Source organism: Leuciscus leuciscus (assembly GCF_965113295.1).
Source record: "Leuciscus leuciscus genome assembly, chromosome: 22".
NCBI classification, from domain to species: Eukaryota; Metazoa; Chordata; class Actinopteri; order Cypriniformes; family Leuciscidae; genus Leuciscus; species Leuciscus leuciscus.
In genome coordinates, this window is record NC_138746.1 from 9,652,197 (window position 1) to 9,674,461 (window position 22,265).

The 22,265-nt window shown below is 37.5% G+C and overlaps 2 protein-coding genes across 2 annotated transcripts; one reads left to right on the plus strand and one right to left on the minus strand.

Moving 5' to 3' along the window:
• Nucleotides 1-3,124: 3,124 nt before the first annotated feature.
• On the plus strand, nt 3,125-10,097 carry LOC309487167 (alcohol dehydrogenase 1-like). Its single transcript, XM_082154717.1, has 9 exons — nt 3,125-3,216; nt 4,030-4,131; nt 4,239-4,380; nt 5,730-5,817; nt 7,187-7,406; nt 8,903-9,163; nt 9,282-9,411; nt 9,495-9,633; nt 9,705-10,097. The coding sequence occupies exons 1-9, from the start codon at nt 3,199-3,201 to the stop codon at nt 9,733-9,735; spliced, it is 1,131 nt and encodes a 376-aa protein (XP_082010843.1). The 5' UTR covers nt 3,125-3,198; the 3' UTR covers nt 9,736-10,097.
• metap1 (methionyl aminopeptidase 1) lies at nt 10,065-22,011 on the minus strand. Its single transcript, XM_082154714.1, has 11 exons — nt 21,856-22,011; nt 19,904-19,955; nt 19,661-19,770; nt 19,458-19,518; nt 16,163-16,254; nt 14,939-15,022; nt 14,166-14,304; nt 12,169-12,300; nt 11,831-11,974; nt 11,634-11,699; nt 10,065-11,122 (listed from the first exon to the last, which is right to left on the minus strand). Exons 1-11 carry the CDS (start codon nt 21,967-21,969, stop codon nt 10,956-10,958), a joined length of 1,161 nt encoding a protein of 386 aa, XP_082010840.1. The 5' UTR covers nt 21,970-22,011; the 3' UTR covers nt 10,065-10,955.
• Nucleotides 22,012-22,265: the final 254 nt, after the last annotated feature.

Here is a 22,265-nt window from a genome sequence, read left to right on the forward strand (position 1 = left end):
TCCAATTCAACCATACTAATAATCAAAAATGACTTTAGATAAACATTACATTTGTGTTTCTTTTTTCTTTTTTTGCTGCTGAATGAGTGTTAATTCAACTTTCTTCTCTCTTCTTCTGCGATCTAGAATGGCAGCACAGCTGAAAGGTTTGGTCTCTATACTGTACAAACATGAATTTGCATTTCCTCTATCCTGTGAATAATTTGATGTGTACTTGCCAAAAATAGAACTAAACAATCAATCAAACAAACAAACAAACAAACAAACAAACAAACAAACAAGGCCAGCCCAGGTGAGAAAAAAAGTAACGCAATGTACTGTAACAATGTTTCTAGTTACACAATATTGTAACACATTGCTTTTAAAACTTTCCCCAACACTGCTTTTTCACCACATAAAGATATCTGATAAAACAAGGACAGTGCAAGCTTGTCCAAGTCTGCCCTCTAAAGGTCATTAGTGTACATCACATCAGACAAATACACTCACCTAAAGGATTATTAGGAACACCTGTTCAATTTCTCATTAATGCAATTATCTAATCAACCAATCACATGGCAGTTGCTTCTTTTTAGATTAGATTAGAAAAACTTTATTGTCTGTCACAAATGACAGAAATTTGTCTTTGACAAGGCAGGCTCAGATAACATAAAACACATACAAAAGAAAACATAAATACACTCAAAACAACTTAGCTACATTAACTATACAACATGTGCAAAATGCAAAGATGTGATGTGTTTTATATATGATTGTTCAGTGTAGTAATGGCCGTGGGAATAAAAGATTTTTTGTATATGTTTTTCCTTGCAAGTGGGACTCTGTAGCGTCGACCTGATGGCAATAACTGAAAGGATTGGTTAAGGGGGTGAGTGGGATCCTGTGTGATTGTAGTGGCTATCCTCAACACTGACCGGGTGTGAAGTTCTGTTAGGGGAGTTTGAGGGGAGCCTATTATCTTACTGGCTTGATTTATAATTCGTGCAAGTTTGGATTTGTACTTGACGGTGAGGGCATTATACCAGGCTGAAATATTGAAGGTAAGTATGGATTCAATGAGTGACCTGTAGACCCTAATTAAAATATCCTTGCTCACACTAAAATCTCTAAGTTTCCTCAGCAGGTGTAAACGCTGCTGGGCTTTCTTATGCACAGTGTCTGCGTGCTGTGAAAAAGACAGAGATGTGTCCATCTCTGTCCCAAGGTATTTAAAAACATTAACTTGTTCAACTGGCTGACCATTGATGCTGAGGGGTTGAAACATTTGCTGTGTATTCTTGGTTTCCCTACTCTGACAGCACAGCTCCTTGGTTTTATCGATGTTGAGCTTCAATGCATTTAGGGGTGTGGTCCTGGTCAAGACAATCTCCTGAACTCCAAACTGAATGTCAGAATGGGAAAGACAGTTGATTTAAGCAATTTTGAGCGTGGCATGGTTGTTGGTGCCAGACGGGCCGGTCTGAGTATTTCACAATCTGCTCAGTTACTGGGATTTTCACGCACAACCATTTCTAGGGTTTACAAAGAATGGTGTGAAAAGGGAAAAACATCCAGTATGCGGCAGTCCTGTGGGCGAAAATGCCTTGTTGATGCTAGAGGTCAGAGGAGAATGGGCCGACTGATTCAAGCTGATAGAAGAGCAACTTTGACTGAAATAACCACTCGTTACAACCGAGGTATGCAGCAAAGTATTTGTGAAGCCACAAAACGCACAACCTTGAGGCGGATGGGCTACAACAGCAGAAGACTCCACCGGGTACCACTCATCTCCACTTCAAATAGGAAAAAGAGGTTTGTTAAAAATTAAAGAATGGTTTGTATTTATAAAAAAACATTAAAACATTTTTTTTTATCGCGTGTCATTATGTTTATTGAGTTGGCTCACGTGATTTATTAACTTCCGTTAATTGCATTGTGGGACTTTTTAGGGAGCGAATGTTTCATTGCACTGGTAGGAATTTGTGATTGAGACAGTGCCCTGACTACTGAACAATTTGTATTTGTGTTTGTAGGTCTGAACCTAATCCTCCTCCAAAGCGCAATGGGCTGTGGGCAATATTAGCCTTTAGAGTGTACACGGATCCACACTTCGACAATCTACCAGAAATAGTATAGTATATAGCCCTAAATATAAACGCATCAGAGACCAATATTACCCCAAAATTAATAAAATATTTCCCCAATTTAACACCTGTAACCCAACCCAAAAACTCAGATTCATCCTTGGCGAAGAAGCCAAATGCTCCAATATAGCAGCAAGATTTGTAGCATCTCTCCACATCCTGAGGGACGACCAGAGCAGCAAACACCCAATAAACACACACACACTCACAGCCTAACACACCCCATCAGACCCACACACACACACACACACACACACACACACACACACACACACACACACACACACACACACACACACACACACACACACACACACACACACACACACACACACACACACACACACACACACACACACACAGCCTAACACACCCCATCAGACCTACACACACACACACACACACACACTCACAGCCTAACACACCCCATCAGACCTACACACACACACACACACACACACACACACACACACTCACTCACAGCCTAACACACCCCATCAGACCTACACACATGTATATAATGTTCAATTCCAAGTTCAGTGTTTGTTTACTTTTGTTTTTATATACATGATTTCTGCATTATAATCCTTTTTATTTTATTTTATTTATTAATCTTTGTTTACTCTATTATTGTTTTATGTTATCAGTATTATTATTTTTACAATATCTAGCCAAGATAATATATAAATATAATATTATCTTCTTTTTTTAAATTTAACTATTATTATAATTTTGTGTGCTAAACGTTCTAAATCATATTCTATGTTGTTTTGATGCTTTGGCAATACAAAATGTATTTTTTTTGTCATGCCAATAAAGCTTTCTGAATTGAATTGAATAGAGAGAGAGAGAGAGAGAGAGAGAGAGAGAGAGAGAGAGAGAGAGAGAGAGAGAGAGAGAGAGAGAGAGAGAGAGAGAGAGAGAGAGAGAGAGAGAGAGAGAGAGAGAGAGAGAGAGAGAGAGAGAGAGAGAGAGAGAGAGAGAGAGAGAGAGAGAGAGATTGCTTCATCCATTTAAAACCAGAGTATAGAAGCGAGTGCCAAGGATTCTCTGTCTCTCTTTGCACAGCACTCAAATGGCCACTGCTGGGAAGGTTCGTAAACTTGTCTTTTAATTTCTTTTCCTTTGTGCTGCAGAGCAGTTAATGCATTATTAATATGACTTCAGTCCCTATATACCTTTACGCATATTTCCATTGAGCTATTGATCGCATTGGAAAAAAAAGTACAAAGCAAAGACATCTACAGTTAAGTTTAATTTGTATTCTCTCTGATCAGTTTAATGCAATAATAAAAATGATGATGATAATATAATATAAGACTAATAAGACAGTTACGGATGCTTTGAGTTATCCAGTATAACACAACGATTGCTTTTTTTAGCTATAAATAAACTAATAACTTTTAGCTATACCAACAACAACAAAATGTTATAGTGATGAAAAATGAAAATGTGTTATTACAATGCACAAATGACTTGCTGCACTGCTTTACTAACTATAATGCAATATGAAGACTTACTCTTCATTAAGACTAAATAATATAAAGGTTACATAAAGCGTTTTAAATTCCACAAAAGTGCGAGGTGACAATAGTACATTATTATTCTAATTGTCTTATAATATATATATATATATATATATATATATATATATTTGCAATTCTCCCAGTTTTCAATCAAATGGATACTATTTAACCGCACTAAAACTGTGTTCTTGCAGTTTCATTCAGTTAATATTTATCTTTAGTGATAGTGAAATCACAGATAGTTGTGGCTCTATGCTTCCATTGGCTGGACGACCTTCAGCCACAGTTAGAGAGCAGAGATCATGCAACCGTTCAAGTTGTATAAAGTCAACTATTAAATACATAAAATATGATGAACCAATTCCATCTGTGTGCCAAAGATGATCAAATGTCAGGCTGCCATTGCCTGGGAGCCCAATTCTCCCCTGGTAATAGAGGAAATAGAAGTCGCCCCACCTCAAGGAGGAGAAATACGAATCAAGGTGGGAAATGCCCCATGAAAGATGTCACAAAACCAAGCAACTAATTTTAAAACATGCAATTCTGTTCATTTGTGTCAATAAACAAAGATTTTCCCCATCACGTATAGATTGTAGCTTCAAGTCTGTGTCACACTGACCTCTACCACCTGTTTGAGGCAAAGGACAAGCAAGGTTTTCCCACTGTCTTGGGACATGAGGGCGCTGGTGTGGTGGAGAGTGTTGGACCTGGAGTCACTGATTTCAAACCAGGTCACAAAATAAAACATCATCTCTAGGCATAGCTCAACCATAAATGAAAGTTCTTTCATCATTTACTCATCCTTATGTTGTTCCAAACCTGTATGACTTTCTTCAGTGGAGACAAAATGAGCATTTTTTTATTATGTACTACTTTTTCCATGCAATTACAGAGAATGAGGACCGAATAAGAATAATAGAATAAAAGTAATATATATGACTTCAAAGTATCTAAAGCCATATAGCTTTGAGTTTTCACTGATTATTCACTATTCACTGATATTATTTGCCTCCATGAGCCTAGTTGCTGTGACTGATCATTGAGTCAGTGAAAGTAAGAGTTTCTCGCATTGAATAGCCTTCATTTCTCAGCACAACAATAGACTTACGTATTTTCAAAGAAAGTTCTTTGTTTCCATTTTGAGTCTGTAATCAAACCCATAACCCGTCCTGATGCTCGAGAGACTCAGCTAATCTAAAGATGGCCAGTTTGGCCACTTTTATTGTTTCCTTAACCAGTGCAACAGTTTACAGCTGTGCTAACACAACTGCAAAAGGGTTTTCTAATGATCAGTTAGCCTTTTAAAATGATTAACTTAAATTAGCAAACATAACATGAGATAGGTTAGCCTACGTTTACACGACACGGATCCGCGAAAACGACTAAAAATGCAGCATTGCTGCCAGGCCATAGGATGGCGATGAAACACTGATTGAATACATGTGCATGACGTCTTTGTTTTCAGAGATTCATGTTTTTGTTGTGTACACGGAGACCGTTTTCAAAAACGTGCACTTTGAAACCCGTTTTTAAAAGTTTGCTTTTTCAGGCACCCAAAAAGTTTTACGTTTTTAGTAGAAAACGTGTTGTGTAAACAGCCCCTTAAACACAGGACTTCTGTGTAACTGTCTTTAAAAATCAGCTGTTTCCAGCTACAATTATCATTCACAATATTATTAATGTCTGCACTGTATTTGTGATTTGATTAATTAGAAGTTTTTGTAATGGATCAATCTTTGTTTTTCTATGAAAAACAAGGACAATTTCAAGTGAAATTTTCACTTGAAAAACTTTTGAACGGCAGTATAGTCTACTTTTTTTTTATGAAAAACTTTCTGAAATAAAATTACTAAAACTAAAACATTAATAAATTTAAGATTAAAAAATACATAAATATAAAATGACAAGCACATAACAAAATTACTAAAAATTAAAATTAAAACATTAATAAATTATATAATAGTATATAAATAATACTAAAATAACATCTTTAATCCTTTAACTTTTGAGTGTAAATATATGCTCAAAAATATGTATATTGCTGTAAACTAAAAATATATCTGTGTATTGTGTTGAACAGGTGATAAGGTCATTCCACTCTCTGTCTCTCAGTGTGGAGAATGCAGATTCTGCAAGTGCCCAAAAACAAACCTGTGCGACCGCAACTGGTGAGAAACAAACACAAAACAACGTTTTACATATACAACATTTCTTGCTTTTTAAAAGAAAAAGAAAATTCTCTGGCAGGACAAGTAATTATCACGGCAGAACAATTGTCACATATTTCATCCTAAGGTCCGATTGCATGAAAATTTCACTTGATGAGGTTTTTTAACCTTAATATGAGTTCCCCTAGCCTGCTGCCTATGGTCCCCCAGTGGCTAGAAGTTTTGATGGGTGTAAACCAAGCCCTGGGTATTTTTGAGAAAATGAAAGCTCTGACGGGCGAATCTAGAAATCTTCCCTTTATGTCGTCATAAGGGGAAAGGTTACCTCCCCTTTCTCTGCTTTGCCCGCAAAAAGAATTTGTCCCGCCCATGAGAAAATGAGCTGTGCAAGAGAGATATAGTTTTTTCCTCGAGAGACATCATGGCTTGCAAACGAGCGAAGCATGGCAGTTGCTCAGTGTTGGATGTACAAATGAACACAAAAGTATTTTTTAGTTCCTTCATCCGAGCCTCTGAAGAACCAGTGGGTTATGTGAATTTCTGATGTGTAATTGTTCAAGTTCAGATAATCTTTCTCTCAAAAGTCGTTCAATACTGTTTATGCATCAGTAAATCAAGCCAGTGACCAAACGATCAACTTCACGTCGTTTCTCTTAGTAGGATGAAAATAATCGTACTCAAACTGTGATTAATATATATACAGAAAGCGATCAAAGAACAATCCCTTTCCAATCGCCCAAGCTGTCAATCACACAGTGCGAGTTTATCTGGACACTTGCCAAAACTCGTTATGAAATCAATGACGCTGTTACACGGCACAACGAAGCTCTTGCTGTACTTACCTCATGTTTGCATTGGTGAAAGCATTTATGAGAGTGCAGAAACTGCGTTGCAATGATAAGATCTTCATTCACGCGATCAACAGGCTGTCATCTGCTCAATGCTCATCACTGCAACCTTTAATGTGATGGGAATAGATCTAAATACTTAAAAAACTTCTCACGATTCGTTAATCCCGATAGCTGTAATAGTAAAAACATATAATAGCTGTAATAGTAAAAGATTTCGAGAGAGTTCCACATGTAATGCGAGATATTTCATATGCAAGCATGTCAGCCAATCACAGCAGTGGGCGTTTACACTGAAGTCACACAGCAGACACGCCCCTTCAAACAGAGCGTTCAAATCAGAGGCTAAAATCAGGCTAGGAAATATGCCTTTTATTTCTAAATTATAACAACTTTTGATCTAAAAAACATACTAACATTATAAGGGCAACCCAGGAAACATTCGAAAATAATAAAATAATCCATGCATTGGGACCTGTAAAGCTTAGCCTACAAAGATTTTTTTTTTTTTTTTTTGACAGGATAAATAAGTATCTTGATTTTATGTCATATCCCACAACACGTTTTACTTGCCGTGGTCAGCCCATCTTGCAGTTCGCAAGCACCGGTACTTTCTCTGAGTACATCGTCATGAACCAGATTGCTGTGGCAAAGATTCATGATGATGCTCCACTCGACCGCGTGTGTCTGCTCGGCTGTGGCATCGCTACTGGTTATGGAGCTGCTGTCAACACAGCTGGGGTGAGTATAGAGACTCAAGAAGCATTTGTACACTTACCACTTTTGATCTGTCAAAGAAAACCATTCCAAACAAAGCAAAAGCAGAATCAACAGTTGTTAGTGTATGAGAAACACACATTGTGTGTTCATTAATTAATTAATTAATCAATGTTTGAGTGAATCAGATATGTGGATGATTCATGACTCATCCCCACATCCAAATATGATTACTTCCCTACTAAATATTATGCAAAAAGCTGTAGGCGACATGAAATGAGTAACATGTCCTAATACACATTCATAAACAAAAGGGGGAAAATACTTGCATGACCTAGGGCCTAGGCTACTTCCAACAGGATTCTAAAGTGCACATCCATTGTGATATTTCTTTACTGTAAAAAAAAACAAAACAATGACAAATGTTTAATGCCCTGATAGAAAATTACCAGTAGCCTATATTTCCCGTTAAGTTTACGGACATTTCCTTCAACAACACACTGCAATGCTTAATATGAGTAGCCTAAAATCTGTGAAAAATCAATAGGCCAATAGAAAATTCCTTTATATTAACATGGTACACTGGAACATATTTTAGAGTAAAGATTTCTAGTTGTAGTAGAAGAATTTAAAATAATTAAAAGAAGAATCAATAACAGTATCTTCTCAGACCAGTAGGCTAATTAAAGGTATCCAGTATAACTTTTGGCCCTCTAGCGGTCAAAAAAACAAAACTGCATGCATTTTGCGGGGAAAAAAACTAAAAAAAGAGAGATTTACTATTAGGTTTAAGAGATATAACCAGTTAAGATGGAAAGGATCTCAAGCTGACTATCTGAAGATGTTATTGTAGCTAGTCTACCCATTAATAGACACGGTACTTCCTTGAAAATACATTCCAGCACAGCGCAACAACCATAATGAAATGACCAATTCACAATAGATCATGCTTTACAATGACCTGTAAGACATGTAAATTTATCGGTTCAATAAAATACCTTATCTGTTGAGTAATAAAAGAGATGAGAGGATTCCCAGAGGATTGAGATTTAGCGTGCTCCATATTATAAAGCTTCCTTGTGGTTTAAATTTATTGAGACCATATAAATGCCTCATTAGCAGCTGTTTCTATGGGCAGCTATACGTAAGCCATCCGCCATATTGGAACGGTCAAAGCCGGTCCATGAACATTAAAGAACAAGTTGACAGTGTCTGCAACCGTAGTTAGACATGTATGAATATATCAGCAATAAACTTCAGCAAATGATTTTGCTAAACTAACACAATACAAGACAAAGGTCTCAGCTAACACGACATTAAAAGGTTACCATAGTAAAAGTTAAAATCAAAAAGCAGAGATTTTATTTCTTAAAGAAATGGAACAACCTTACACAGGTGAGAATGTGTTGGTTTTCCTAATAGTTTTATTTATTTATTATTATTTAGTTTTTTGTGGCTTGAATAGTATAGGTGTATGTTGAGATGCATTACAATAGTGATTTGTTTGTGTTTGTGTGAAGGTTACACCAGGCTCTGTGTGTGCAGTGTTTGGACTGGGTGCTGTAGGTCTGGCTGCAGTCATGGGCTGTAAAAACGCTGGAGCCTCTCGCATCTTTGCTGTGGATATTAATGAAAAGAAGTCTGAGAAGGCAAAGGTCTTTGGTGCCACTGATTTTCTGAATCCAAAAGCATATAATAAACCAATCTCTGAAGTACTGGCAGAAATGACCAATGGAGGAGTGGACTTCTCACTCGAGTGTGTGGGAAACACTGAAGTAATGGTAAGACCTCACTGACACGTACTCTACAGTATGTAAAAAGCGGCATTTATTTACTTATTTAAAAGCTTTCAGTACTTGCAATCTTTCTGTGTGTGAATTAAGGCGTCTTTGACCTCAGAGGAGCGCACTGGAGTCGTGTGTTAAAGGTTGGGGTGTGAGTGTTATGGTTGGCTATACTGATGCAGACTTTTCTGCAAAACCAATTCAGCTCATATCTGGGAAAACCTGGAAGGGAACTCTATTAGGAGGTAAACCAGCTGTCAGTTAATGATTTCTATGGCTTTCAGAGTATATGCATGTGCATGGATTCATTTCTGTTTATGTGAATAAGGTTTTAAGATCAAGGACTCTATTCCAAAACTGGTTCAAGACTACATGGCCGGCAAAATAAAGCTTGACGAGTTTATAACACATAAAATGGATCTGGAGGAGATCAATGATGCCATCAACCTCATGAAAACTGGACAATGGTATATTTCTCACCTTTTTCGTTTCTCAAGTTAATCCTGTCGAAGTTTTAACAATTTTTTCTATCTTACAGCATTCGATGCATACTGAATATATCCAAATGAGAAGCAAATTATCTTCACCCAACTTCTACACCACAGTTTAAGACAGATGGGAATGGATTGCACAGACTTAAATCAGACAACCTTAATACTAGTTTAATATTCTGTATTTCTGAAAGGTGTGGAACTAAAATGATGGATTGAATCTTGTACTCCAGTTCCGCATGGCAAGGAATTTAATTGTTTCACCAAAAGCAACAACAATTCAATACAGAGGAACTTTTTGAATTATCTTTTCACCTGTTTTCATAAGTCATTGTTGAAATTGCATTCTGTTGTGATTGCTTGAAGTTTGGCATTTGTTGTACATTAAAAAAACTAACAAGTCCAAATAAAGGAGAAAATATACTTTAATTCAGCTTGAATACTGAAACACTGTAATTTATTCCATGAGATGCATCAAACTGACAAAGAGGCCTGCAACTGTTTTTTGACTTTCGCATTGCTCTTTAAGTGGCATTAAACAACCAAAGACAACCAAAAATCATCTTGTCACTGACTAAGGATGACTGTAGTGAGAGGACATTCAGAAAGGCCATCCTCTCCCCATCACAAAACATAATTACACCATTGTACCTAACCTAATGTTTCCCTAGGTGACATTCTCACTCAAACTGGATTGATTTAATTGAACCTTATTAACGCTGATAGAAGTTTATGAAAAACATTTGTACAATGTTCAATAACATTACGAGGCACTCTTTCAGCTGTAAAGAGTTTCCATATATCAATCTTGATTTGATAAGGTTTGGAGAGACTCCACAGGGTTTTATCACATACACTCGTTGCATCTCAAACCTCAACAATGGCTTACAAAACAGACCCGGTACACTGCAACGAGCCAAGGCATACAAACACACTGAAGCAGACTGAGACAGCAAACCTCACACAGCCGACACACTCTCATAAACACACAGGTGCGTACACGCAAAAACCACTCACGCAGATACCTCTGCCTTGTAGACAGAGTGTGGTGGCACTGAAACCAGGCTAAAGGCCAGTGCCTTTAAATTTTCTCAGATCCAAGCTGATTAATGTGACTGCCAGGTGACACATTCAAAAGTTACCAAATCTCCATCTCCTGCCCAATTCCACTGATACGGCCACTTGGCCAATCATCTCCTGCCCAACAGAGAACCACAATGTGATTGGCTGATTGGTGATATGGGGCAGAGCTGCTGTATCCTTCACTGCACAACAGGGCTGATATAACCCTACCAATCCTACATTTGGGACAGGAAGTGAGCACGGCCATTATCCTCAAGGCGACGTGTGAGGATCTCACAGCCAGTCTCCGTCACAAGGAGCGTGTGCTCAAACTGGGCCGAGCGTTTGCCGTCACGAGTGACTGCAGTCCAACCATCTGGCCACGTCTCATCTTGCCAACCACCTGCACAGAGCAAAGACTCTTTACTAATCAATTGATTATAATATTTAAATCACACCGAGTCTAATTTTTTTTTTAGTTAACAGTATGTTGAAGGAAAGAAAACTTGTGCAGTTGATGGGTTCAGCAATTTGCTTGCATGATACACAAGAATATTGTAGGTATACAAAATGAAATAGTTAAGTTATACCCAACCATTCAAAAGTTTTATATTGATACAATTTTTTTGAAAAAAGTCCCTTATGCTCACCATAATTGTGCACTATTATTATAATTTAAAATAACTATTTTCTATATATTTTATAATGTAATTCATTCCTGTGGTGACAAAGCTGAATTATCAACAACCATTGCGTCACATTATCTCAATGTCACATAATCATTTCAATGTTCTGATTTGCTGCTCAAGAAACATTTCTTATTATAAATGTTGTAAACAGTTGTGCTGCTTATTATTTTTGTGAAAACCATGATATTAACTTTGACAGCCTTACTTTTTAAACATTGTTCTTACCTTCGCAGATCATGGGCTCAATAGTAAACACATGTCCAGGCTTCATCACTCCAACTGCTTTATTCTCTGTAGAAATACATAAAACAAGGACAGTACAAGCTTTAAGAGTGTTTGCAATCTCTGCAGATTTCGGCACATCACAGTGTGCAATGTTTGTATCATTCAGACTGCATCAAACTGGACGAGATGTTACTCACTGGCATAGTGCGGTACGTTTGGTGCCGTGTGGAATAGTTTGTGAATGCCGTGACCACAGTAGCTCCGTACCACAGAGAAACCATTGGCCTGGGCATGTTTCTGGATGATGTTCCCTAGCTCACGATACCGAATACCAGGCTTTACTAGACAAGACAGCAAAAAACCACCTCAGATCACAACACAAAAATCCCTCTGCCCTCTAAAGGTCATTAGTGTACATCACATTAGACAAATATACTGTACACTACATCACCTAGTCCAAATAAAATGTCTAATTTACATAGCATGGGGTCTGTTGAATTGTTTAGTGCTTGTTTGCAAGTAGTTTCATTCTCACCAGAGTCGATGGCTTGCATAAGGCATTCATAAGTGGTCTGAACCAATCTCTTGGCTCCCTCATCTACTTCACCCACAAAAAAAGTTTCATTCAGATCTCCATGGTAGCCATTGTGGTAAACCGTTATATCAACTGCAGGGGAAAAAATAACATATGATTGGTCAAGTGAGCATGTAATATGAAGTGCAATTAGGGTTGGGTACCGAAACCCGGTTCCAATAGGGAACCGGTTCCGACGTAAACGGTAGTATCGAGACCGAATAAGAACGCAACTTTCGGTGCCTGATTTCGGTGCCTGACTTTTTTCACCGCCCCCTATAAAACATCTCGCGGCATGAATGATCCAATAACAAAACATCTAAACAACATTAAATGATCAAAGTGCTCGTTGCCGCTGCGATCAGTGGCGCGTATACAGTGTTTTCTCTTGTGGCTCGCGCACACCGCACTTTCTTCACTCGGACGCGCGCTTCAATACGTTGCAGAGATCGATCTATTTATGAGGCGTCGTCTATATGAGTATGTGTGCGGAGAGTTTGTGTGTGCGTGCCCGCGTCTCAGATGAGTATGTGCGCGAGTTTGTGTGTGTGTGTGTGCTCGCGTCTCAGATGAGTATGTGCGCGAGTTTGTGTGTGTGTGTGTGCTCGCGTCTCAGATGAGTATGTGCGCGAGTTTGTGTGTGTGTGTGTGTGTGTGCTCGCGTCTCAGATGAGTATGTGCGCGAGTTTGTGTGTGTGTGTGTGCTCGCGTCTCAGATGAGTATGTGCGCGGAGAGTTCCGCGCGTCTCGTGTGTGTAGAGTTTATGTGTGTGTGCGTGAGCGACTTTAGATGTGACGTTGTGCATTTCATATAGTTGGAGCATTCACCAGTATACATGTATGTGTGACTACTTAGTATATGTATATGCAAGCGTTTTATGTGTGCGTGAATGAAGTTCGATTTAAGCCCTAGACGGCGCCTCATATTTATTCGTTCTGGTGAAATCACAAAATATAGCCTAATGCACACAAAGTGTCCCTGCTTGATATACAACCACTGATGAGCATAATCGGTTTAAAAAAACAACAACAAACAAACAAACAAAAAACTACGAATGCGGATTAGAACCCAAAACCTCTGACACTCTTGACTAAAGTTCAAGTTCAGCTGCAGTTTTCCTCTTCGGGTAAGTCTAGTATTTTAATGCCAACTGCAAATCTTGCATATCAAGTATGAAGTATATCAAGTATATTTATATGAGGCTATACTATGTGTGTTAAATATTTCTGCTCAGTGTCAGATATTTCTCTGTTTTGTAAAAGTCTATAATATATAATACGTAATATAATATATATATAATATGAGAAGACAACATTTTTATCTTAACTTAATTGTTTTCGGCTACATCAGTAGCCTTTTAAACGGCACAATTTTGAATTTCATCAGAAATCAGAAAATCTTTTTCAGAAAACACACACAGGTATTATTTTTTTGATAAAGTGTGTGCGGTTTTGTTTTAAGCCGTGTGCGGTTTTGTTTTAAAAAGTACCGGTTTAAGAACCGTTTAAGCACCGTAACCGTTTGAAAAATACCGAGTAGGTACTGGTATCGGATAAAACCCAACCAATACCCAACCCTAAGTGCAATTCAACTTAAGTCTGAATGTTTTTCTGCATGTTACACAGAACTGCAGAAAACTACACACAGTGACACAAAATTATTTGATTATGCATTCAGCAAAGATCATGATCATAAACTGAGCAGGAGGAAAAAACAACACTCTGGACACTGCCAATGCATTTACAGAAAAGTGAAAATGTGTTTAAAAAAAAGTCACACACAAATCTCTTAATGCCAAGTAAATGTGTAGCTGACATCTGGACTAACTGAAATATGTAATATATTTGAAATTTAGAGGGAGGGTATGTATATTCTTTTAAGACAGCATTCTTGGAGGGAAAATTAAGATCTAAGATGCATGTATGTACTATATGTGCACATGCATACAGATACATACTGTTCAGTATGTCCCCGTCTTGAAGGAGACGGCGGTCAGGTATCCCATGACAGATGACTTCATTGACTGAGGTGCAGCAGGACTTGGGAAAGTTGTAGTAGTTCAGAGGAGAGGGGTAGCAGTTCCTCGCTATACACGCCTTAACCAGTAAACATGGAGACACCACATTAGCATCAACACAACACAACACACAATATGGCCATATCACAGCACTACTCAAACCAAGTTTACAAAAACAAAATCTAAGTATTCATTAAGAATATTTTCAAATAATTGTCAAAATTATGCTATTTTTTTTCTAGAAGGAAACTAGCAAAAATTAGTCCAGCACGAACCATGACATTTAGAGTAGTGGTTCTCAGTCAGGGGTCCGGGGCCCACTAGGGGGCCTCAGCAAACTTCCAGGGGGACCCCAAAATGTCTTAAAATGATTTAAATTTAGTTATATTAACACCAATTATAGTTATATTATACTAAAAGTTAATCTAAATGAATATGCTAAAAAACTAAAACAAATATGTGCAATAATAAATTAACATTTTTGAGATTATTCATTATTATTATTATTATTATTATAATAAAAGGACCAGGCATACTTTTTGGAGTCAAAAAGGTAAAGAACCACTGCTTTAGAACAAATAAAAGAGAAAAAATGTCCATATGAAGGCATCAGCAATTTCACATTTCCCCTTAGATAACCAGTATTTAAACTTTATGCATTGATCAGACTACTACTTTGTAATATTTAAAGAGAAAAGATTGTGAAGTTTTACCAAATGCACCGCATGGTCGATCTCCTCTGTTGTCATTCCAGGTTTCACCATCATGGCAGCAATGTCAAGTACTTCTCGAGCCAGCTGGAGGAGGAAACTGGCATGCGTAAATTTCAGAACATCACCCCTATCTTGATTTCCTTGCAGTGCTTGCATTGTGAAAAGCGCTATACAAATAAATTTGAACTTTGGTTTTTAAATCATTACATAATCTTGCACCAGTCTATCTTGCTGAGTTGTGAGTCCGCACAAATCATCGCAACCACTCAGATCGGGACATTTAAGAAGGCGATCAAGCATTTGCTATTGCTCGTCCAACACTAGCCATCCGAACAGAACCTTTTCTTTCAGTTTTTAAAACTAAGCTAAAATCCTATTTATTTGAACATATGATGTTAGTCTAAAATATAAGTCAAATAGGTCTATTATATTGCTTTGTAATTTTTTTATATTTAATTCATTTGTTTTTCTCTTATTCCATGTAAAGCACTTTGGTCAACCCATGGTTGTTTTTAAATGTGCTTAAGAAAGAAAGAAACAAAGAAAGAAACAAAGAAAGAAAGAGTCTTTATAGTCAACAATTCAAATCTCTTCTGCTCATGATAGACATGATAGGCCGACACTAGCCAATTTTTCAGCTGATTTGCATAAAATGTGTGAATTTATCTTGTTTTTCTGAGGTTCTCCTACACATAAATGATTAATTATATATATATATATATATATATATATATATATATATAAGGCAGAACAAACAGCAGCAGAGCAATTAGAAGTTAAATAGAGGCAGAAAAATTTCTCACTCCATGCATCCTAATTAAATCTATTACATTTGTTTATACATCAGTATTCCTGTTTTATTTCGGTAACCTCCAAGCTGATTTGCTAAAACTGGTGCATTGCATTACATGACAGGCAATTGAAACATGAAAAAAAAATTTTTTTTACGTCAGTTTATGGGACGCCGTTCAGAATAAAAATTCTATTTTTCTCGAACTGTATTTTGAATGTTACACACATTAACAACGTAATTCTATTAATTCAGGTACAACACAAAACTAAAGCTAGTTCATTAACTATACAGATTCCTGTTCTCTAATATTTGGATGTTATTGTACTTTATCCCTGACTCTCACAACAACACCCAAAACTTCCACTGTAACATTTCACAGTTATTATTCTGCATGCAAAGTTATTATTTGTGGAGTTATGATGTTGATTTACCTTGCAGACAACTCTCATGCCCTCAATCTCTTCAGCGTTGAGGATCTTAATCTGAGACGTCCCTTTCATGGTCTGCTCTGACTCTGACATTCCTGAAAGACGTGATGAATTGGTGAATTGGTGAGCAGTAAAATACACTGATACCCATCTACCCACAAAAGCATCTTACTATCACTCATATATATTGACTAGCTCTGCCTACTGACCTTCACCACAACAGAATCTCAACAGCACAGTCTCCAGTCAGCTAATGAAGACAACATAACCACTTCTTAGAGACAAACACACACACACACACACACACACACACACACACACACATATGGTCGCTGATCTAGTGAGGTCTAGGACATGACAGTTTGGCAATGATGTGATCACAGACAGTTCCTGCTGGGGCTGGGCGGTATGACTATATATCGTAGAGATAGAGATTTAGTATAGCGACAAAGACACTCTATAGGGCTTTTCACACTGCACTTAATCCCAGGTTGTAGTTCTAAGCACTGTTTTTAACCCAGGGTAGAGAAACGTTTCACAAAACGTTTAGAAGTGGGGTTAGCATTGCGTTTTACCCGGGCTTATGAAACCCTGCTCTGGAGAATTGCTGTACCAAACATGTACATAATGCTAGAATGTTACGGCTAGATGCTGCTTAGCAACAAACAGCCAATCGCATGCCTCGTATTCACATGCTTTGGACAGTCACAGAAACACTAACATAGTATAAACAGTATGTTTCAGCGTTTGGGAGAAAAAATGTCAAATGGTGACAGAAAATGTGTCAACTAGATTGAAGAGAGCATTTCATTCTCACCTTTACAGAAGGTGAAACACTTGATTGTATCGTCAGCAATATATTATATGAGGATGTGAAATGCTAGAGCTTTTATGTAAACAGTAAAAAGCCCTTAAGTAGTAGTAATGCAAAAAGAGATAGCAGGATGTGTCTAAAAAAAAGTATTAACGCAATTAAGTTTAGATGTACCATATTTCATGTAATTCTCAGCAAAAGCAATACAACGTTTGGTCATATCGCCCACCTCTAGTCCCAGCTGAGTGACGATATCAGCCATGCAGAAACAAACAGAGCCATGCTACTACACAGACACACTCTCGCTCACAAAAATACACTCACACGCCCACTGCGGAGCCAACCGCTCCCTGTAATACTATTAAAACAAGAGGACAGCACTGGCTAAGACACACATGGGAAGCGGCGGGGCTTCGTACCTGCCAACAACCCAACCTCTGCAGCTGCAGAGAGCAAGAGAAGAGCTTCAGACACACACTGCAGCAGCCCACCCCCAAACACACACATACACGGAAATAAATGGTAACGTGTATAGAGTGACTTCAGGACCATCACACACGCTCTCACAAAGAAGTGCAATTGAATGTACTGTTAAAAATGTGCACACATTCCTGACCTAACCAGGGGATGCTTTTGAAGACATTCAGGCTTTTTCAATACATCACTATTCTGCTGTTTAAAAGCCGGGGGCAGGAGACTCAAGGATGAGCTAATAACAGAGGAATGAAAGGCTGTAACTATAGGAGCCTAATACCAACTAATCACCAACATAATGGTTACTTACGGGAAGGTTCTGCAGCATCCGTTAATGAGGGACAAATGAGCATTTATTCACAATACACAGTGATTCATGAGAGATGCATCTAGACTAGAAGAAAAATCATGATTCGTTCTTAAAGACGTGTACCATTTATCATTGTTTGAAAAATCGTTTCATCAGGAACATCATTTACAGGGACCCCAAAAAGTATTTGGACACTTAAGTCACACTTAAAGGTGCATTGTGTAATATTTAGGAGGATCTGTTGACAGAAATGCAATATCATGTACATAACCGTATAAAGACCATACATAATGAACCGTTATTTTCTGATTACCTTAGAATGAGCCATTACTATGTACATACACCACAGGTCCCCTTGCATTGAAATAGCAATTTTGCGCTGATATGTTTCTACAGTAGCCTTAAACGGACAAACTACTACAGAGCGGGTTTCATCACTATATTGTTCTTCGTGCAAAGAAACTAGCTAAAGTCAGCAAATAAAACACTTACACAATGATGAACAAGTAACAATAATATTTGCAATATCGTTTTACTGAATAATTAAGTAAACAATTTCTTTATTGATTTTTGTAAAGAAAAGCTTAACTGGCTACTCTCTGCTGTCTGCGACGACGACATATTGGTTCTGTTGGTTGCAATTCGCAAACTCACCACTAGATGCCGCTAAAAATTACACACTGCACCTTTAAACACGTCTGCGTTTCATTGAATTAAATAAAAATATCAGAGTGGCATCTGCATATAAATAAAACCACACCTTTTCAAAGAACTTCATGTTTTCATGGTTCTCAGACACACTGTTATATAATTTTTTTTTTATCTCAAATAAATGCTGTTCTTTTTAACTTTGTTCAACAAAGAATAATGAAAAACATGGATCAGTATTCAACATTGATAATATGAACAAATGTTTCTTGAGCAACAAATGAGCATATTAGAATGATTTCTGAAGGATCATGTGACACCGAAGACTGGAGTAATTCTGAAAATTCAGCTTTGCATCACAGGAATAAATTAAAGGTATAGCGGAGGATCTTTCCAAATTTTAGATAAGACCCGCCCTCTCCACTTTTTGAAAAGTTTGATTGATTCACCAGAATGATTGACAATTAGGAGGACCAATAGTTTAGACTACCCACCAGGAAGTAAAACATCCTCCGCTATACCTTTACATTTTTAAATTATACGAAAAGAGAAAACATAAAAAAAGTTAATTTCACAATATAACTTTGTCTAACTATGCATTTGGCCTCATTTCCTAATCGCAAACATACGATTCCGAGTTCATTAAACTCCAAATGCTAATAATACAGATGATACACCAATGAAATACCAAACAAAAAAACAGAGTTAGAGTTTTCAGTAAACACAGTAGATGTGTATATACAATAAACAGAGGTTTAATGTGGTCAGAAGAGGTGCACTATTGCAGCAAACACTTTAAAAATCAAACAGCATTTCTGCAGATGAGATGGAGAGTGAGACCATTAGTTTAAACGCTTGTATATCAGTGGCCCATTGCAAGGGTCAAAAGTTTTAACATCATACAGGCGTATCAAACAGGGCAGCCGGTCAGAATAGTGCAATGACTCAAATAAAGGGCTTGGGGCAAGAAAGCTAGTCTAGGTTAGAGTGTTGTGGAGCATAATTTACAAAATGAGCTCAAAATGTATGTGTGAAGGGTTCTGCAATCTTACCCAAAGGATGATCTGCATAGTCTGGTCTCTGGATGTTGCTAGGAACAAGCCGCATGGGTGTCTGAAAACAAGCAACAAAATTTGAAAACCCCAAAAGAGAGCCGTACAGTGGAAAAGCGCCATATGCGTGCATGTGCTGCAATTTCGATGCAATTTTAATGATGTCTGTGCTCATGTCCATCTCTAGTGTGCTGCGTCCTTACCAGTGGATAGTGGGGTCGCAGTTTACCAGTGTATCTGTACCCATGCCACGGGTCTGTGTTGATTTCTTTTTCCACACAGTTCTTTCCCTCATCGTTTACTTTGTCCTCCTCTACAAATAAAACACCAGATATTAATGATGGCATTATGCAAGACATGATTTGTATGGACTATGGAGAATATAAAATGCAAATGCAGAATTGAACATCACTCATCAACAGCGAGAGTGAATAAAACACACATACTTGCTTTTTTGTGGAGCAGTTTGTGGGTGGCCCAGCTGCCTTTGAAACATTCCTGAAAACATACAAGAACTTTATTAGAGGTTATTTCTCAAACAATTTCACTTCTTAAAGGCCCTCAAAAATTAAGTTTCTGTTAACGTGTATATATATATATATATATATATATATATATATAGTTAAAATTGATCAAAAGTGACAGTGATGACATTTATGTTACACATTTTTTTACTTTCTATTCATCAAAGAATCCTGAAAAAATGTATCACAGTTTTCACAAAAATATTAAGCAGCAAAATGGTTTTCAACATCTATAATAAGAAATTTCCAGAGCACCAAATCAGTACAGATTTCTGAAGGATCATGTGACAATGAAGACTTGATTATACATACTATAAGAATACGTTACAGTCATTTTCAACTATTATAGATACAACTATAATATCAGAAAAGTTCATTTAAATCTTAATATTTTGAAAAATTACTATATTTTTACTAATTTTTTTTATTTTTTATCTTACTGACCCCAAACTTTTGAATGGTAGTGTATATTATAGCATTTAAAATGTAACATTCTCTTCCAGAAAACAAATCAAATATTATGATTATGAGAGATGATCTTGCAATGAATATAACCAGAATATCCTAATTATTGTCCAAAAATTATGCTTGCAATAAATAGCAAATCACAATCCTCTTGTTTTAAAGTAAAGGCTTTTTATATGTCTAGCTTCCTGTTTGAATAGGAAGTAGGCTACATAAAGTAAACTGTGTTTATCATGTAATTTCATGGGTCTTTAATCAAATCAAAAGAAAAAATATGAAGCATGTAAAAAAATGAAATAATAATAATGTTACTGAACTGTTACATTGTGTACATCTACTAATATACTAGTTAAAGGCTAGCTGAATCATGTACTTTAGCAAAATTAGAAAGAAAAGCTGATGAAAATATCCTATATAATATGACAGAGCTCCGCACTTCTCCATATTAAAGTATTACAGTGAGAGCTCATTACACAAAATGAAAATTCTGTCATCACTAACTCGCCCTTATGTTGTTCCAAAACTGTATGACTTACTTTCTTGAGTGGAACATAAAAGAGGATATTCTGAAGAACGTTGGGCTCCATACAACATAGAACCCAATTGACATGAAAAAAAACTGGAAAAAAACAAGTGTTTCCACAGAGGAAAGAATTTCATACAATCTTAGAATTAGATGAAGATGAATTAAAGCACTGCAAAGGTGAATGTTTGAATCAGATGGAATCGGTGGAAATGTCAAATCAGATATATTGGACTTGGCAACACCATGTCATAAAATCAGCCTCTCCAAAAGTGCTAGAGTCCAAAGATATGTCAAAATGTAATAAGCTGTGTACTTGTACAGCATTTTTTGAGCATAGGCTTTTTGTCATAAAACCCAGTGAGCTGCCACCCTAGACAGCATTTTGACCATCATGGCCATGTTGCAGCTCTCAAGGATTTGAGACATAGGAGTGCCCAGCAAATCATACGAGAATGATGAGAGTCGGGGTTAAATCTACACTCCCTTACAGGTTGCACAGATTTATGCATCATGTTGTCATTTAACTTTAGAGATTATAAATACAGGGTTGGTGTATGGATTTAGCAACTGAGCAGCAAGCGGGCCACGCTGAGCTGAAGTCATTTAAAGCACATTGAGCAGAGAAACAGCTCGCTAATCTACATTTTCACTCCGTGTTAGGGTTTAACATCTCAGACTAATATGTCATCCTGAAAATCACCATGCACAAAACTTTAATGCAAACGTCAAAGCTCAAAGCAAGGGCTAAAGTGGCTGTTTGTGATGTACAGTAAGACAGCTAGCTAGCTAATGCTGAGCTCAGTCCCGTAGGCCGGCAGCGTGACATGCGCTACAAAACCCGAGAGCGTCGCTTGTTTCTTAAACCAAAGTGTCAGAGCTTCACCTGAGAGCAAAAGTATGAGCCTTGAATTCCGAGTTTGATGCAGGTGGGACACTGGAGCTTAGCTTCGCTGCAGCAGCCTTCCGTCTCGCACTCCCGTGTCTCCACCGCCGCCATGCTTCTGCTGCTGTCGGTCAGAGAGGGAGAGAGAGAGAGAGAGAGAGAGAGAGCTGCTGCTGTCTCTACCGCTGCAGTCATCTGAGATCAGAGGGAGGGACTCCAACACCACCTTGTGCATCATTGCAAAATTGTGTGTTTATTTATTTCACTTGCAGCCACAATTATTGACCACACATCATTGTAAAGTTAGTTCGAATATTTCTTCTCCAACAACTAAAATAGTTTCATAAGAAGCAAAAGCATCACAGGCCTCGCCAAGCAACGCAGACCGAATACCGGACTGGAGTTCAGTG

Coding starts and splice junctions, on each gene's coding strand:
- LOC309487167 (XM_082154717.1), top strand. Junction 4,381..5,729: donor AGTCACTGATTTCAAACCAG/GTCACAAAATAA, acceptor TGTGTTGAACAG/GTGATAAGGTCATTCCACTC. Junction 9,634..9,704: donor CTCATGAAAACTGGACAATG/GTATATTTCTCA, acceptor TCTATCTTACAG/CATTCGATGCATACTGAATA.
- metap1 (XM_082154714.1), bottom strand. CDS start 21,969: ATGGCGGCGGTGGAGACACGGGAGTGCGAGACGGAAGGCTGCTGCAGC. Junction 11,700..11,830: donor AAACGTACCGCACTATGCCA/GTGAGTAACATC, acceptor GTATTTCTACAG/AGAATAAAGCAGTTGGAGTG. Junction 11,123..11,633: donor TGAGCCCATGATCTGCGAAG/GTAAGAACAATG, acceptor TGCTCTGTGCAG/GTGGTTGGCAAGATGAGACG.